General features: G+C 42.5%; 1 protein-coding gene and 1 long non-coding RNA gene across 8 annotated transcripts in view; both read left to right on the top strand.

Moving 5' to 3' along the window:
* Positions 1-9,955, top strand: part of LOC110218183 (uncharacterized) — a 65,858-nt gene extending 55,903 nt beyond the window's left edge. For 3 of the 6 annotated variants that reach the window (XR_013487167.1, XR_013487168.1, XR_013487166.1), the window contains exons 3-4: positions 5,440-5,643; positions 6,058-7,861. This is a non-coding gene — a long non-coding RNA (uncharacterized LOC110218183). The other 3 variants (XR_002327229.2, XR_002327228.2, XR_002327227.2) reach the window with 3 other exon arrangements.
* A 6,024-nt stretch (positions 9,956-15,979) lies between these two features.
* SLC38A10 (solute carrier family 38 member 10) overlaps positions 15,980-18,918 on the top strand; it is a 69,559-nt gene continuing 66,620 nt past the window's right edge. The window contains exon 1 of one of the 2 annotated variants that reach the window (XM_078155857.1): positions 15,980-16,031. Coding sequence is in view for 1 of the 2 variants with exons in the window: in XM_021000815.2 (XP_020856474.1) it covers positions 16,581-16,679 (99 nt within the window). In the remaining variant the exon portion in view is untranslated. The other variant, XM_021000815.2, reaches the window with a different exon arrangement.

Here is an 18,918-nt window from a genome sequence, read left to right as displayed (position 1 = left end):
CCTTCTCTTCTATGAAGCCTTCCCTAGTCCTAGCTGTTAGTGTTCTCCTTCCCTGACCCTAAATTACTTCCTATTATTTCATATATATTTTGATTATTGTTTTCTGTGTATGTTACCCACTGTTCCACAGGCTTAGAAAATAAGCTTCTTGAGGGCAGGGAATGCTTTGTATCCTCAGTACTAGAATAGTGCCTTCTTAACATATTTAATACATACTTTTTCTAAATTTCCAGAAGCATTTCAATTGTACTTAATTAAAGAGGCTGTAGTAAAATGGTGAGAAGGATAGGAAGCAGGAGAAAAGGGAAATTGTACATAAGGGAAGAAAAAAATGAATGATGGTATGCTTATTATTGTATACTTAAATGTTGTGTAGGAATTGAAGAAGAGTTTGTGTGTCCCCTTATATGTGAAAGTTTGTGGGAGGGCACTGGCACACAGGTGGGAATGTGTGTCAAAGCTCACAGGAGCACATGTGTGTGTGTGTGTGTGTGTGTGTGTGTGTGTGAAAAACAATAATTTTTGTTGTGTTGAATTGTTTCAGTCATGTCCAATTCTCTGTGACCCCATTTGGGGTTTTCTTGGCAAAGATACTGGAGGGCTTTGCCCATTTCTTTCTCTAGCTCATTATATAAATGAGGAAACTGAGGCAAACAGGGTCAAGTGACTTGCCCAGGTTCACACAGCTAGGAAGTGTCTGAGGCTGGATTTGAGCTAAGGAAAATGAGTCTTTCTGACTCCAGGCCTAAGTGTTCTATCCACTGTGCCACCTAGCTTGCCCCCAAACATAATAATAATAGCTAGTACTTCTATAACACTTTAAGGTTTGCAAAATGCTTTACAAATCTCATTTGATCCTCACTACAATCCTGAGAGATAGGTGCTATTATTATCCCCACTTTACAGATGGAGAAACTGAGGCAAATAGAGGTTAAGTGACTTGCCCGGGGTCACACAGCCAGTAAGTATTTTAAGCAGGATTCAAATACATCTTCCTCACTCTAAGTCCAGGGTTCTATTCACCACAATGAACTAATGTGATACTATTTCAAATCTGCATGTATATGTGAAGGGTTTATATAGAAATTCCTCCCCATTGGTTCTATAGGCTGATGATTTGGAGGGAGCTCAGGCTTGAGTCACCCTGGCCGGGTGTTTCCAGTAAAGTGAAGGAAGAATAGGGTGGGGTAATGGACAGGAAAGAAGGGGAAGGACTTGGAAAAGCAGGCTTGTTCATTCTAGTCTGAGGGGATCCATGGGCAATGTGGGAGGACTCCACTGAATTTCATTTCCTAATTCCTTCTGAAAGATCTCCCTCCCTCCTCTTCCCCCAGTCACATTCCAAGGATGAGGATTCATCAGCTTCTGATTAGGTTTCCACAAGGACAGGAGGGAAGGGAGAGGAGAGAGGATTGCAAAATTTGAGGAGCTTCAGTCTCCTGGCCCCTAAACTCTCCAAGGCCCCAACGATGCCTGATTCTGCTCAGTGAGAGCGAGGACCTTGGCAGAGCTGCCTCAGCACACAGATAACTTCATCAATCTAATGATAACCTGGGGAAAGGGAGGCAGAACACTGAGTCCTCAGCGCAAGGCAGTCTTATTTGGTTTCCATGGTGAGGTCAGTCCGGTCAAAAAGGGATTGGTCTCTTGTCTTGCCAACTACTTCTATCCCTCCCAGTGGAAAATAGAGGCTCTAAGCTAGTCATGCAGATGGCGGGAAAGGGGAGGAGTGAGAGAGAGGTATTGTGGGGATGAAGTCTTATAAAGTGCTTCACTTTGTCAGATTCCAGAGAATGAAACTTGGGCTGGTAGAACTTGACTGAAAGAAAAGCCAGCTATGTGATATTGAAAACTGCGCAAGAGGAGAGTGTCGAGTTACATGTAAACTCTTTAAGGATGGGGCCTGTCTCTAACCCTAGCACCTATCATGGTGCCTAGCCTTTACAAAATACTTATTGGGTTGGTTTGACTTTGTGCCAGAAGACAGTATGGGGAATGGAGGGAGGGACAAGTGATTTTTGGAAAAAAGGAGAGATTTGTTTTTTAGTAGAATGAATGAAAAAGCATGCATTGAACATAGAACACAAAACAGTATTCATCGCCTTCATAGAACACAAAACAGTATTCATCGCCTTCTCCTGGGAGCTGCTCCATCTTGAAGAACCTTCTTGGCCCAGAAGGAGCAGGGTCCAAAAACATATATCATATATTTGGAGAACTGAAGCTCCTGAAAAAGTCTCCTAAGAAGGAATGTGGTCCAGGGACCATATCACACTCTGATGTTTCTTAGGCTGTGTAGAAACCTCTCTGTACCTCTCCTCAGGGCTGAATTTTGTCCAGAGACAGCTGATGTTCAGCATCTGTGTGACCTACCCAATCCCCACCTAAAGGTGAAACGTTGCAGAATGTTGCATGGCCCCAAAGAAGAGATATAAGATGACACTTTCTCATATTCTTTTGCGGAAGTGGGAGGTCCACAGATGTGTAACTTTGCAAATATTTTTGTGTTTTTTTGATTTATTGGTTTTGCTAAATTTTTCTTTTCTTCCTCTTTTTATTTTTTTCTTTAAAAATATTCTTTGTTATATGAGATGGCCCTCTGGGGAGGGGTGAGGAGACATAAAAGGAGAAATTTATGCGATGTAGAAGCAAAAGATTATATATATATATGTATATATAATATATATATGTATATATGTGTATGTATATATATATATGTATATATGACATTTATTAAGCACTTACTATGTACCAGGTTCTTTGCTAAGTGCTGAGGGGTAGGTGGTCCAGTGTAGACAGAGCACCCTGCCTAGGAGTCAGAAGAAAGGGGCATAGTCTTTGCTTCTCAAGAAATTCACATTCTAATGGAGGCTGACAAAACATGTGATGACCAGGGAATGGAGTTTTGGTCTGGGGAGTCACACGGATGGTGAGCTGATCCATAGAACAGCTTATTGACTTGCTCTTTCCAGAAGCAATGATGGTACTGATTTGATAATTATGCCTAGAACAAAAGGTTCGAAGCTGGTGGGAGAGGTAGAGTAGAAAAGCAGATAGCCTGAAGGGCTGGCTAGATGGGATGTGTGTCTGCCAGACATCTAGTCTGTTGTCTGTCAGACCTAGTAGGCCAGGTGAGTTTTCACTCAATTATTTGTCCATCTAAACAGCTCAGCCCTAAGGCAAGAGTCTCAATCCTGAGTGACTTAACTGCTCTAGAGACTCAGGGCATGATTCTGGAAGTCCAGTAGGGAGGATGCTATTCGAAGTGGAAGATGAGGGAGGATGCACTGCAGGGCAAAGATGGCCTGGGTGTGTGGATAGAGGGAATCGTGTCAAAAATTATAGGGATGCGGGGGCAGCTAGGTGGCTCTTTGGCTTTGGAGTCAGGAGGATGTGAGTTCAAATACAGTCTCAGACACACAACACTTACTAGCTGTATGACCCTGGGCAAGTCACTTAACCCCAACTACCTCACCAAAAAAAAAATTATAGGGATGGACTAGATGGCCTCTTGAGATCCCCTATCAGCCCCAAATTTGAATATCCCTCCATCAAAATCTCAGTGTTTTGTTCTACTTCTCAGTTCATTCCATCCATAGAACATTCACTTCTAGCTTTTTGCTTTCCTTATATCCTTTTAAAAATCTTATCTTCAGCTCATATCTATACGATCCCACTAAATGTCCTGAAGTCAGCAGTCATCCAGAGTGGCTTTACTCTTCGTCCTATACTTTTCCCAATTACTTTTTCCTCCATTCTATGGGATTTAAAAATGACCAGCAAAATAGCCCATATTTAAAAAAGCCTCTAACATCAAATCTAAATCAAGTTCACACTTAGTCTATGACCTTAACACACTGACCTCACTTTTAGCATTGTACTCTTGTCTAGGTTTTACTCTGCAATATGTGGAAGTCTCTTGGCTGGTTAATTTCTAGACCCTTCAAGGACCAGGTAGCAGTAAATCAATCATAATAAATAATAATGCAAGAGACCTAGGTGATAATCTTATTTCTATACTTAGAGTACTGTAGGATCTTAGGTAAGCCATTTAGCCACTCTCTCTCTGTTTCTCTGTCTCTCCTGTCTGTCTGTCCATCTCCCCCTGCCCCATCTATGCCTCTTTCTCTGTCTCTCTGTGTTTGGTTTTTTTTTCTGTCTCTCTCTGTGTCTCTCTGCCTCTGTCTCTGTCTGTCTCTCATCCATAAAATAGAAATAAAGATCCATCCTTCATATGATCATGGATCTTGGACCTCAGAGGCCATCTGGACTATCCCCTCCTCATTTTACAGATTAGGACACTGAGGTTCAAGGAGCTTCAGAGACTTGTCCAAGGTCACACAGGTAATAAGCATCAGAGGCAGGACTGGAACTCGTGTCCTCTGACTCTAAGATCAGCGCTCTCTGTATGTACAACATTGTCTGTTCACTTCACAGCATTATGAGGGGAAAACCTCTCCAAACTTCTGTGTGTGTGTGTGCGTGTGTGTGTGTGTGTGTGTGTGTGTGTGTGTGTGTGTGTGTGTGTGTTTCCCCTCAGGACTCTCTTTTTCAGACAGGCTAACTCTGCTTGGCTGGTATTCCAACTCTGCTTATCAGAGCCAGAACTAGAAATTCTGGCCCCTGGGGCAATTCATTTTAGCAGGGGGTACAAGAGAAGGCAGAGCCACTTCTCAGTCTGCTGCTTCTGACCCCTCTGGGATTACTGGGTAATGTTGAGACCCCAGCCTGAAGTACCCCATGCCATGAAGGACCTCTATGTCCAGGGGAACATTCATTGCCCTGTCCTGGAAGTTTCTCCACTTTGAAGTGTCTTCTCGTCCCTGAGGGAGAAGGGTCCAAAAAAATACACTATCTCTCTGGAGAACTGAAGTCCCTGAAAAAAACTCTCCAAAGAAAGAATATAGTCCAGGGACCACACCCTTACTCTCTGATTTTTTCTAGGCTGTGTAAAAACCCTTCTGCCCCTGTGCTGAAGGCTGAATTTAGTCTAGAGACCAAGATGCTGCCAAAGTTGGGCATGTGTGTAGCATGCACCATTCCCACCTGTTATATATCTTAGACTGACCTGCTAAGGATGTGGAATCTCTTTCCTTTCCCTTCCTCTCCTATTAGGAAAACCAGCCAAGAAGAGGAAAGTATGCCTGGTAGTTCTGGTCTTGTTAAATAACTTACTTTGATTCTCTTTTTCTGAAATTTCCTCATATTCCCCCTCTCTAGCTAATTAGAGCTTCCCTGACAGTGACATCAGACGTGGGAAACCAATGAGATGTGTCTGAGTGAGACCATTCTCATAAAAATACCTGGCCTACTTCTAGAACCATCTAGGTGTCCTGCATTAAAGAAATGGAAGACTGACCAAGAACTTAATAGAACTTAGGCATTGGGGAGTAGAGTGCTTCTGGCTTGGATCATTAATCTGATTTCTCCTTTTGACAGGTCTGAAGATCATGGCATCCAAAGCCTAACTTTTCAAGCATAGAGTTCTGGATCTGAAATGGTTGTCCTCTTCATGTCCTTACCTGGGTGATGAAAGTTAAGCACCTTCCCTTGTGTGAAGTAAAAACGGCCTATTGCTCTTGGTATTATTAGCTGTTTTTACAGTTGTTTTTTCTTCTGTGGAAAGCTCCATGTCCCCCAAAGGTAAGATGCAATGGAGTTTGGGACAGGATCAAATAAGACTATAGATGAGAGAGTGTAGTTTTAAAAAAATGTTGTATGAATTTAAGATATACCCAAGCAAGGGGGTGCTGGAGGCAGCTCAAACCTGTTCTGGAGAGCTGAGTGTTAAATTTTCAGGGTGAGTATTTATGTCTCAGAAATTGGCTAACACCGGGGTTTGATTTATTGTTTTGCTGATTGACTAGATGTAAGAAAGTGATGGAGGAAATGTTAATAATGCAAATTAAACTTAAATGCAAGTCAGGCATACAGAGAAACAATTGTTAAACATTTGCCAGAGTACTACTAGGTATACACCAATCCTTTCTTTTATTTTCTCTGCTACCACTATGTTTAGGTTATGGTTTCTCCCCTTTCATATCCTCTCCCCGCTAGCCCAGAAAGTCCAGAAGGCAATGTCAAACTCTCTGGAGGAACTGAAACCATTAAACCTTGTGACAACCGGATTCCCCACTAGCGATCTTCTCTTCTCAAGAAGCCGTTTGGTACAAGGAGGTTTCGGAGCAGCTCCTCAGATGTGGCCTCAAGTAATTTGGGTTTGTTTGGCTCAGCCTCATTCCTCAATGTGTGGGACAATATTTATGGAATTCCAGTCGCCTATAATCTAATAGTAGAGATTCTGCATGCACCCTTCCAGCCCATCTGTGATTTTAATAGGGGCTGTTGATGGTAAATTAAATCTACTCCTTTCTACTAGATGTGTTGTCATTTTTATAGCTTTGGGGTTATATAAACAGGAGAGTGAGGGAGAAGCTAAGTGAAGAAAGGAAGCCTGGGAGTTTGAAGTTGCTAAACGTGCCTTTTGGTGTCTCTTACTCTTTTTTTTTTTCATTTTAGCTCCTACTGGGTTTTGAGGAGCAGTCTCATACTAGACTGTGGTGTGACTAGTCCCATTGTCTTCGCATGGGGAAAGGCAAATGAGAATTGGGAGGGAATGAGGGGAACTTGGGCTCCTAGGCAAAATAATTACTAAGATAAAGAGAAAGGGATTTGAACTTTTAACCCCTTGCCTGACACAGTTAAAACCCTAGTCAGGCTCACTTGGAAGATCTTGAAAGCACCCTAGTCAGGGGTCATATAGGTTCAAGCTAGCAGGCCTGGGACCAAAACCCAGGTGTTCTGATTCTCAACCCAGGTTTTGGCAATGTAGCAATGACCAAACTGTAGGCTCTTTGCTTCCTAATTACTCAACTGGAAATAAAGTTTCTTGAACTTAATTTGATTCCTCTCCAGCCCAGCAGATCCAGGAAAACAAGCTACATTCCACTGATGGAAGAGCTGATGTATAATTAAGAAAAGCATCTCAGGGAGATTAGGACCAGCAGACACTTGAACTCAGCATTGCCCTATCCCAGGCCATTTTCTGTGGGTTGTGTAGGAAGTGCATGTCTAGCCCATGCAGGCTCTGGATTTATTCTTCCAATCCCCACTCTGACCAACAGTGCTGATCCCTAGAGCTAGGCTATTGTTCTCTTCAAAGTTCTAGGGATAACTAAGGGGCGAGAGTATATTTCTAATACTCAAACACCACAGATCAGTGTATTCTCCCCAATCTCAATCACCTAGTTACCATCTTCTCAATATCATCTAACCAGTCATTACCATCTCATATCAATTTACTGTTGGTTTTTCCACAATATCAATTAACTAACACCAATTAGCTTTTTAACAATGGATGTCTTCTGAGAAGGTATAGCAAGACTTGAAATGCAAACTACACCTTACCTAACTCCCTACCCTCAACCATGTAGAAGAGATTTTGTGCATCTCTTTTACCATCTGGGTTCCTGGGGAGAGTCAACTTAAATTTCCATTCCTTCCCCCCCCCATCAAGTTCACTTCTAAGCATGGCACTCCTAATGGATCAGTCACTCCAATGTAGAATGTAGTATTTCAGCTGCTGGGTCAGTTTGCTGCAGGGCTGGGTCAAGTGGGTTGCTCCCCACCTGGCTTAGCAGCTGTGGCTATAGCAGACTGGGCTATGAACTGCCCTTGCTGTACCTCTGATGCTTTTTCTGACCTTTTGAAGTTTGCAGTCTTAACTTGGTCTGTTTACCTCTGATACTTATTCACCTAAAATCAGGAAAAAATAGAAACAACATGGATGGGAGAAACAGACACGGCCATGTGGAAATAGGACAGCTACACTAGAAACTGGCAGTGCTGATACTAATTCTTTCCTCACCCACAGGTCCGCAGCAGAGGTGTCAAACATGCAGTCCAGAGCCTCTGCAGTTTACAACATTCCCGTATTGCCTGAACCAGATTAAAATGTAATTGGGTAATGTTTAGCAAAATAAATACAAATAAAATAAAGTGTAGAGAATTTAATATGTGGTTTTCTAAGTCAATATCTAGCCTATAGGGATCCTTATGTATGGTTTAGTGGTCCCTGTTTCTAGTTGAGTTTAATGTCATTGGTCCATGTCATTTCTTCCTCTTCACTAAAAAATCACCAGGGGGAGAGAGAGAGAGAGACAGAGAGAGAGACAGAGAGACAGAAAGACTGAGAGAGAGCCCTCACCTTTCCTCTGTCCTTGCCTTTTGTATGTATATTCAGTTCTGGCTCAGCCAATTAAAATGCATTTCTTTACAAGGCAGAAAAGTTACAGAATCCCTATGCATGCTCTGAATTGGGATAAGGCTGCTCCAACACATGTCATCAATTGCTCCCCAAAACAGGCTTCCCAAGCTTCCACATGGATATATGGGGCAAAGAACATTGTACATGCTCCAAGCATTTGGCCCCCTGCATCAGCTGGTCATCCCCTCTTGCTATTCTTCAGTCATTCAGTTATGTCCAACTCTTCATGATCCCACGGACCATAGCGCTTCTATCCTCCATTATCTCTCAAAGTCTGTTCAAGTTCATGTTTGTTGTTTCCATGATACTATCTATCCATCTTATCCTATGCTTTCCTCTTTTCCTTTTGTCTTCAATCTTTCCCAACACCAGGGTCTTTTCCAATGAGTGTTGTCTTCTGTGGCCAAAGTATTAAAACTTCAGCCTTAATATTTGACCTTCCAGTGAATAGCCTGAATTAATTGCTATCCAAGGGACTCTCAAAAGTCTTCTCTAGCACAATTCAAAAGCGTTGATTCTGTGGCATTTGGCTTTTCTTCTTTTTTTTTCTTTGTTGACTGTCTCTTCTTTCAAATATTTTAGGAGAAAAAAATCTTCATATAACTGAAAAGAACAGCAAATGCAACTTACAACACACTCCCTGCCCTGGCATCTGCCCAACCTGCAAGGATTTGGAAGATATATAGAATATATAGAGCGAAGGCAATATGCTTCACAGCATGCTTAAGTGGAAATTGAAGCTATGGCTGTTCATAGACTGACCAAGGAAGAAAGATACCTAGTGTACAAAAGGCAATATAGCAAGTCTGAATCACATTTATGATATCCAGTCAAAGCAGATTTTCTGGTGGTCATGTCATGGTGATAGCCGTGGGTTGGATAGAGCTTCCAAGAAACTGCAATTCAGATCATGGAAGGCAATATTAGAATTGAAGTCACTAGTTATATTAGCTGTGCTACAGGCCTGGCAGGGGTGCCATCAAGCCAGTGTCTCTCAGGTTCCCAGCCAGGTAGACACCAGCAACAAAGAGTTCCAAATTAACAATCAACTTCCTCTGGAAGTCATGCCTATCAGTGGCAGAGTGGTAAGTACCCCAACACCCTTGGAGGCTCCAGGCCCTCACCAGAGACCTCCCCCACAGGTGGCACTTGCCTAAGGCAGCATACAGCCATGGCAGGTAGCCCCAAGGGCTCCTCAGCTTTTCTTAGAGTCCAATTCTCACAGCCATACATTGCTATTGGAAAAACCATAGCTTTGACTATATGGACCTTTGTTGGCAAGGTGATATATCTGCTTTTTAGTATGCTGACCAGATTTGGCATAGCTTTCCTTCCAAGGAGCAAACGTCTTCTAATTTCATGACCATAGTCACTGTCTGCAGTGATCTTTGAACTCAAGAATAGAGAATTTGACACTGTTTCCATTTCTTGTCCCTCTATTTGCCAGGAAGGGGTGGGACCAGTTGCCAAGATCTTAGTTTTTTGGTGTTAAGTTTCAAGCCAGCTTTTATACTCTTCTCCTTCACCCTCATCAAGAGGCTTCTGAATTCCTCTTCACTTTCTGCCATCAGAGTGGTATCATCTGCATGTCTGAGGCTGTTGATATTTCTCCCAGAAACCTTAATTTTGTCTTTTGATTCATCTAGCCTGGCATTTCACATGATGTATACTGCATATAAGTTAAATAAATAAGGTGACCATATACAACCTTGTTGTACTCCTTTTTCAATATTTTTTCTTCAGGCAATTGGGGTTAAGTGACTTGCTCAGAATCACACAGCTAGTAAGTGTCAAGTGTTGGGTCTGAGGCCAAATTTGAACTCAGGTCCTCCTGACTTCAGGGCTGGTGCTCTATCTGCTGCGCCCCTTAGCTGCCCCTCCTTTTTCAATCTTAAACTAATTAGTTGTTCCATGTTCAGATTTAACTGTTGCTTCCTAGCTCACATATAGGTTCCTCAGGAGACAAGTAAGATGATCTGGTACTTCTATTTCTTTAAGGACTTGCCACATTTTGTTGTGATCCACACAGTCAAAGGCTTTAGTATAGCCAATGAAGCAGAAGTTGATGTTTTTCTGGAATTCTCTTGCTTTCACCATAATCTAGTGAATGTTGGCAATTTGGTCTCTAGTTCTTCTACCTTTCAAAAACCAGCCTGCTCTTCTGGTAATTCTTGGTTCACATAGCGCTGAAGTCTAGCTTGCAGAATCTTAAGCATAACCTTGCTGGCATCTGAAATGAGCGCAATTGTTCAGTAATTTGAATATTCCTTGACATTGTCCTTCTTTAGGACTGAGACCTAAACTGATTTTTTTTCCCAATCCAGTGGCCACTGTTGAGTTTTCCAAATTTGCTGGACTATTGAGTGCAACAGTTTAACAGCATCATTTTTTAGGGTCATCCCTCCACTCCTTTCCATACATATTGCTTAACCAGAGGCTAAGTTTCCTGGAGGATTTTGAAATTACTAGTTTAAGTAGTTGGGGGAATCACAGAATCCAATTCTGTGTCATCATCAAGAATAATCACTGAATTTGGATTCTGAAGACTTGGTTTCAGATCCTGACTGTGCTACTTAGTCAACAAGCATGTATTTAACACCTACTATGTACAAGGCATTGTGCTGAGCTCTGGGAATACAAAGAAACATAAAAGACCTTCCCTGTTCTCAAGGAGCTTACAGGCTAATGGAGGAGACAACATGGAAAACAACTATATGCAAACAAGATATACAAATATATGATAAATATAAAACTGCATATATATATATATATATGTATGTGTATATATATATGTGTGTGTGTACATATATATATATGTATATATATATGTGTGTGTGTATATATATATATAATAAATTGGAGATATAGCAAGGAAGACATTAGCAGTAAGAGGGTTTGGGAGTTTCCCTGTAGAAGGTGAGATTTTAGCTGAGACCTGTAGGAAGTCAAGGAGTCCAGAACACGCAAATGATGAGGGAGAGAATTCCTGACAAAGGGGCAGCCAGTAAAAATGCTTAGATTGAGGAGATGGAGTGTTTGAGGACTATTAAGAAGGTTAGTGTCACTGGATGGGGATGAGAAGAGAGCAGTTAGGTGTAAGAAGACTAGAAAGATAGGAGATGGCCAGGTTGTAACAGTCTTTGAATTCTAAATGGAGGATTTTATATTTTATCCTTGTGACAGAAGCCACTAGAGTTTATTGAATGTGACATGGGTGACATGGTTAGACATGCATTTTAGGAAGATCAATTTGTGAGTGGAGGATGGATTACAGTGGGGAGGGACTTGAAGAAGGGAGACCAAAAAGAAGGCTATAATCCAAGTGTTAGGTGATAGGGACCTGCACAAGGGTGGTGGCAGTGTCAGAAGAGAATAAGGGGCATATTCAAGAGATGTTATGAAGGTAGAATTGATAGGCTTTGGCAACACTTTGGATAAGGGGATGGAAGAAAGTAAGGAACTGAGAATGACTTCTAGGCTGTGAACCCTTCACAGTAATAGGAAAATTAAGAAGGGGGGGATTTGAGGGAAAAGATAATGAATTCAGTTTTGGATGTGTTTACTTTGAGATGTCTCCAGGGTATCCAGTTTGAGATGTCTGATAGGCAGTTGGAGATCCTTGAGAGTGGAGTTCAGGAGAGAGGTTAGAGCTGGATAAGCAGATCTAAGAATCATCATCGTAGAGATGACAATCGAATTCATAGAAGCTAATGAACTCACTGAGCAAAACCATTTAGCAGGAGAAGAGAGGAGGGCCCAGGAGAGAGCACTGGAGCCACCCATGGTTAGTAGGCTTGACCAGGCTGAAGACCCAGCAAAGGAGGCTAAGAAGGAGCAGTCAGACAGGTAGGAGGAATGTCATAGAAACCTAGAGAGAAGACAGTATCTAGGAGAAGAGGACTATTGAGAGTGCAAAGGCTGCAGAAAGATCAAGAAGGGTGAGGATAGAGAAAAGGCCATTTGATTTGACAATTCAGAGATCATTGATAACTTTGGAGAAAGCAATTTCAGTTGAACAACTAGGTTGTAAGCTGGACTATGCAGAGTTAAGAAGAGAGAAAGTGGAGGGACTGATTAGGGATGGCCTTCTCTAAGAGTTTAGCCACAAAAGGGAAGAGAGATATGGGGTGATAGAGGAGATGGATGGATCAAATGAGGGTGTTTTTTTGAGGGTGGGAGAAGCATGAGTGGGTCTGTACAGAGTAGGGTAGCAACGAGTAGACAAGGAGAATATGAAGATTAGTGAGGTAGTAGGGATAGTAGAGGGGGACAATCTGCTGGAGAAGACCAGAAGGAATAGGATCACTTGCACATTTAGAGGAGTTAACTTAGACAAGGAAAAGGGTCACCTTTTCATTTGAGACTGATGGTGGCAGGAGTCATCTGAGTAATGTGAGATAAGAAGCAGGGGAAAAAAGAGCTCTCTGTGCATGGTCTCAATTCAGTGAACTGTGAAGCAAGATAGTCAGGAGAAGAGGGTTGTCAGGAAGGGCAGTAGGGGATGAAAAGGTTTAGAAGAGTTGCTGTGGTGAGTGGGATATCGAGTTAATTAGGGACATATAAATGCATTGCCTTGCTGCAGTGAGGGCTCAGTTGAGATGATGTAACATAAATTTGTAGTAGACCCAATTAGTACAGTTTTGTGATTTTTTCCTGCTTCATTCAGCAGCATATAAGTAGGAACAAAAACAGGGGACTTGTGTAAGCATTTTGGAAAAATCTCTTCATTCTTCTATATTCAGTTTTCTGCTTTGTAAAATGAAGAGATTGAACTAGGTTATGGAGACCCCTTTGGCAGTCTGCTAAAGCCTGTGGAACTTTTAAAAAATAATTGAAGAAAATGCTAAATTTCTTTTAGAAGTTGGTGAAAATTAAACTGTCATATTTTTTTTCCCATCCAACTTCACCTGAATTTTCAGATCTCCTGAAAATTATCCATGGACTTAAAGAATAAGGGTTAAGCACCCTTGGATTAGAGAATCTCTAAGGTCCTTTTCAGTAGACCTATGGATTTTTGCCCCTGGGGCAAGGGTGGAGGCAGGGTAGGGGAATTTGAGTTTATCTGTGATGAGGCTTTGGGAGTGGGGAGGGAATAGAGGAAGAAGCAAAGCACTGGACATTGACTGAATCCTCCTTAAGAACTAGCTGCTGCTGGGGCAGCTAGGCGGTGAAGTGGACAGAGCACCGGCCTTGGAGTCAGGGGGACCTGAGTTCAAATCAGACCTCAGATACACAAATCTCAATAGCTGTGTGATTCTGGGCAAGTCACTTAACCCCAAATGCCTCACCACTCTCTACTTGCAAAAACAAAACAAAACAAAACGAAAAACCTGGCTGCTGTTGAGAAGGTGGTGCACAGATACACTGAAGGGGAGAAAGAACTCCAGAGAACAGTACTATTAACACCCTCTAAAGTTCAGTGCTCTGGGATAAGGCCCCAGTCACCATGATCTAGTTATAGGTTTGCTTCAAGCTCTTTGAACCAGGCATAGGAATTGCCTGAGGTTCAGATGGTGCCAGAAGCTAGCACTTCCAACAACTTAATCATAAGAACACTAAATTTCACTTTATGGCTGATGCTTCCAGAAAATCTCTAATACCTTGGGGCCTGAGAAAAGAAATGGATTCAAGGCATAGACCCCTACTGCTTGCTGCTTGTCAGCATGACTAAATTAGCCCAGATTATGGAAAGGATATTTCTGAGAAGCCATCCAGATGTCTAGGTGATATATGTAAGAGGTGGTGCAACTCTCCTAGAGCCAAAACTGACCTCATTCTAGGGAGGGAAAGGGGTCCCCTAGGAGATGATGTAAAATTAGAGCCCCAGCTTCGGAAAGATGAACATCAAGTATGTTCCCTCCCTCCACCCCAGCACCTTAGTCCATCGTCAAGAAGTGGAAACTGTAGTTGTCTCATCACCTTTTAACCTCTTAGACATATTAAAGTAAGAGAAAGAACACTGGATTCTGTAAGCATGTTTACACTTTCCTTTCTCCTTAGAGGAGAGGAGAACATTTTTATTATAATGACTAAGCAGCTAGTCCGACAACCTCAGAAACCACTGCCTTCCAGTGGTAAGTCAATGATACAAGTGTGGAAAAGACCTCTGCCCTAGCTCTGGAATCTTTTCAAGTACCAAGGAAAACTTTCATTCAACCTAACAAAGAATTTTATGGCACCATAGAGCTGGAAGGGAGCTTAGCAATCTTCCAATTTAAACCCATTTCATAGATGAGAAACAGCCTCAGAAAATCCTAGTGACTTCAGGGCCTTGTATTTACTCTAACAGTGCTTCTTAACCTTCTTTATGCTGTGGAGCCTTTTGGCAGTCTGGTGAAGTCTCTGGAGCCCTTCTCAGAAAACGGTTTTTAAATGTATAAAATAAAGCACATTGTATTACAAAGAAATCCAATTATATTGAAAGTTGTAAAAATAGTTTGTAAAAGATCCCCGGTTAATAACCAGTGGATGCTTAAGTATTTTTTGAAATGCTTGCTTAAGGTCACACATGTTGCTCGAAGTCATTGTTAAATGGCAAAACAGGGGACTAGAGCCTCCATCTTCTGACTCTTGAAATTACTTTCTATTTATTTTGATGGTATTTTGTATATGTTCTGAATGTAAGCTCCTTTGTAGGGGCAAACTGGAGCACATTGCCTGGCACATTGTAAGCAGTTAATATATGCTTGTTTATTGATTAGTTCTCAGAGCTGACTTCTCTGGGGACAAGTCAATCCCAGCTTATAGGCAGCAAACTGGCAATAAAAGGTTTCCCAGCCTCCAATTGGAAAAACAAGGATTCTCCCTAGTCCCTTCCTTAGCCCTGCTGTTGCTCCAGCTGCGGTACTCGTTACCATGGAGAAGCTTGCTTTCCATCCATCAGCAGAGAACCCTGCCTTGCAGGCACTAGTAAGTGCCTTGTATATATGTGGTTGGTGCTTATTAAATGTCTGGGTCTATCTACCAAGACAGATCTATGTGGATGCAAAATACCACCAGAGTTCGGTTGTTTGGGCGAGATTAGAAAGGGGGGGAGACTGATACGAGGGTATGCTGGTAAATATTTAACTAGTGTGGGTTGTGGGGGGCGGGGGCTGCGTGTGGGGTGTGAGAATGTGCACAGAACAAACTTTTAAATTCCATCTGTGGAGAAAGTGCGGGGCTTACAGTCAAAAAGACTCCAACTTCCTGTGTTCAAATTTGGCTTCAGACACTTACTAGCTGTGTGACCCTGGGCAAATCACTTAACCCTGTTTGTCTCAGTTTTCTTATCCGTAAAATGAGCTGGAGAAGGAAATGGCAAACCGCTCCAGTATCTTTATCAAGAAAACCCCAAATGGGGTCACTGAAGGTCAGACATTAAAGACTTAACAATAACAACAAATCAACAAAACGACACATCAAGCCCAGGTTTGGAGCCAATTTCTGAAGAGCAAATGCTCACACTGAAAATTTAACAATAAGAACTAGTACCAGACAGCTCCGCTTATTTCAGTCAACTCTGGAGGCACCAGCTTCGGCGGGCTAACCTGCCACGTGTAGAAGCCGCTCTCCAATCTCCCCAGGGATTGGACTCCAGACCCGCCATCTTATTGGTCCCTCCTTCTCCGCCCCGCCCCTCCCTTCTCCTCTCGCTATTTCATTGGTCCATAAAGCCTTCCCTCCAGCTCTCCCCCGCCTCTCTCCTTCCCCCTCCCTCCCCGTCAGGGCCTGTCTCTTCGTCACTTCCTGGAAGACAGCCCAGGGAAGCCGGAAGTTTGTGTGGGTGAGACAGAGAGGGAGTCCGGGCTGAGGTGTCCCTGTCGAAGTGGTTGTCTTGTCTTCCGGGACCCGGCGCTGGGGCTGCGGGCAGGGCCGGCGCTTCCTTTGGAGCGGGGAAGGGGGAAACCACGGCTGCCAGGGCAGGAGGAAGGGGGGGAAGGCCATGAAGCGATCGCGGAGCCTGGAGGACTCGGGAGGCTGAAGCTCTATCCTCCTTCTGCTCCTGTCCCTCCCCTCATCCCTTCATCCCCTTCTCCCCAATCTGGCCCACTGCACCCCAGGACCCCACTCCTTCCTTTTCAGTCTTCTCTCCCTTTCCCTCCACCTGTCCCTGCTTGAGCTTTGACAGCAACCCCGTGTCTTGGACTAACTGATCCTGGGCGAGTTATTCCTTGGGGGCAGGTGGGGGGAGAATCGTGGGACCCCTGACCACTTGCTTTAGTGAAAGTGCGACACTTCTCTCCCCTCCCCCTTGGCATCCCGAGCCCCCGACCCCTGTTTACCCCGGGGTGGGGCTAGAAGAGGGAGGTCATTGTCCCTGACCCCTTCAGCAATGGCCGCGGTGGCAGCGTCTAACTGGGGTCTGATCATGAACATTGTGAACAGCATTGTGGGGGTCAGTGTGCTCACCATGCCCTTCTGCTTTAAACAGGTGAGTGTGCCACCCTGCACCTGGCTCCTGTCCACGGGGCTACCCAAAGTCTGTAGTAAAATGCGACCATCTGCTTTTCTAGATGTCCTTTTTTTTTTTTTTGGTCGTGGTTGGTAGGAATTGGTTTGGGAAAAAGGTTGACTGAGTGTTTGACCCAAAGCCTAGGACTGGTGTATAACCTGCAGGCCTATGTTTTTGCCCTCAGGCTAGAGCAAACATTTTTCCTTCATGTGTATTCCCTTGGGCTGATATTAGTAACACAATTTTTTTTTGCTTGTTAACAAAAGAGCCTTTTGTATCCAAATTATTGTAAGTGGAACTAGACTTGTAGAATATTTAGAGTTGAAGGAAACTTCACTGGTCTTCTAGGCCAAATTGTGCTGTCAACAAAGTTAATGAAGAATGCCTTTTTGACACATAAATATAAGAATATCAGGACAACTAATATGGAGTTCTAATGTAATTAGATTCCTAATATAGTGAGTGCCATTACATAGGTACACCTAATTTATTTTTAAAATTTTCACCACTGGGGAGACCTGTGGAGTCAAGCATTTGTTGAATTGCATCAAAAAGATAAGGTTTAGTAGCACCTGTTTTTGGCCTCCTGCCTGAAAATTCAGAGGAAAGAGACCTGTCTAGGTTATTGGTGCTTTTTAAAACTTTCTAATTAAGGCCAAAGATGTTTAAAACCTGAATATCTTCTGAAATGGAAAGTGTCCATAAAAAGCAATTTTATTTTGGTTTGTTTTAAACTTCTGATTATATTCCTCATATAGTCTATCTATGACACATAACATTCTTGCCTGCCAAACTGGTATTGAAAAGTACCCAAGTAATGCTTATTCATTGATAAAGTGGTTGTGTCTGAGGTATGAATTTCTTTGGCTCTCATGCTTTTGAAAATGTAAACTTTTCAGAACAAGGAGACTGAAATATTTTTTATGAAAGATATTCCCACTTTGAGTTTAACTGGAACATGTCATGAAAGTGGCTGTTGTTTAGAGATTTTTCTGTAAATCAGTGCCCATAGTTTTGTCAGGATCTACAGGAAGGATAAATGTTCTCACCACTTTAAGAAATATCCTTCTTCTGATCTAACTTTTGGGTCTTTATGCTCACATTTAGTTTACCATTCATTCTCAGACTGACAAAGGTCAATTTGACATGTCCATCTTAAGAAAAAGTTTCAGTTTAAGCAAAGGAAAAAGAATACAGGGATTTCTTTTCTCTGCTTAGGAAAGTACTGTTTCCAAAGTTACCGATGATCTCAATTGCCCAACCTTTGATAGTCTTTTTAAACTCTCATCCTTTTCAACTATCCTGTTGCATTCTGTACACCTGACTCCCTTGTCTCCTGGATACTCTTTCCTCTGGGCTTTTGTGGCACTCTTCTGTCTATCCAACTACTCCTTTTCAGTCTCTTTTGCTGGTTCATCATCCAGATCATGCCTTCTTAACTATTTGGGCGTCCCCTAAACTGTGTATTGTCTCTTGATGACCTCATCATATTCCAAGGATTTAGTTAATCTATAGGCTGATGACTCCCAGATGTACATATCCATTACTACTTTCTCCTCTGAGTATCAATCCCATATCACCTGTTCACTCTTGGACATTTTAAACTGGATATCCCAGAGATATCTCAAATTCAGCATGTCCAAAACTGAACTCATTATTTTTCTCCCTATCCTCCAGAATTCCCTATTTTTGGTGAAAACACCAACAGTTTGTGTTTCAGTCTTAGATACAGTTTGTGGTGCAGTGGGTAAATTGTTGGGCCTGGTCAGGAAGACCTGAATTCAAATCTAGCCTCATATTAGCTGTGTGATCCTGAGCAAGTCTGTTGCCTCCGTAAATCTCTGTTTGATAGAGTTTCCTCAACTATTAAATGAGGGTAATAATAGCATCTACCCATTGTAAAGATCAAATGAGATAATATTTGTAAAAGTGTTTATCTCAGTGCCAGGCACATAGTAGGTGCTGTATAAAGGCTTATTCCCTTTACCTTCTAGCCTTGCATGTTTGTAACCTTGGCATTAGTCTCCACTTATCCTCTTTACCCTCCCTCACCCCACATATCAGATCAGTTGCCAAATCTTGCCATTTCTGCTTCCTCATTTCTGCATCTCTTATTTCTGACTCCTTTCTACTCACAACTGCCCTTATCATCTCTTGCCTTGATTGTTGAAACAGCCTCCAAATAGGTCTCCCTGCCTCGAATCCTTCCCCACTTTAG

This window comes from Phascolarctos cinereus, unplaced genomic scaffold (assembly GCF_003287225.1).
Source record: "Phascolarctos cinereus isolate Bilbo 61053 unplaced genomic scaffold, phaCin_HiC Scaffold_5;HRSCAF=322, whole genome shotgun sequence".
Taxonomy (NCBI): Eukaryota; Metazoa; Chordata; class Mammalia; order Diprotodontia; family Phascolarctidae; genus Phascolarctos; species Phascolarctos cinereus.
Note: the sequence above shows the minus strand (reverse complement) of the source record. Positions and strands in the feature narration are given on the sequence as shown.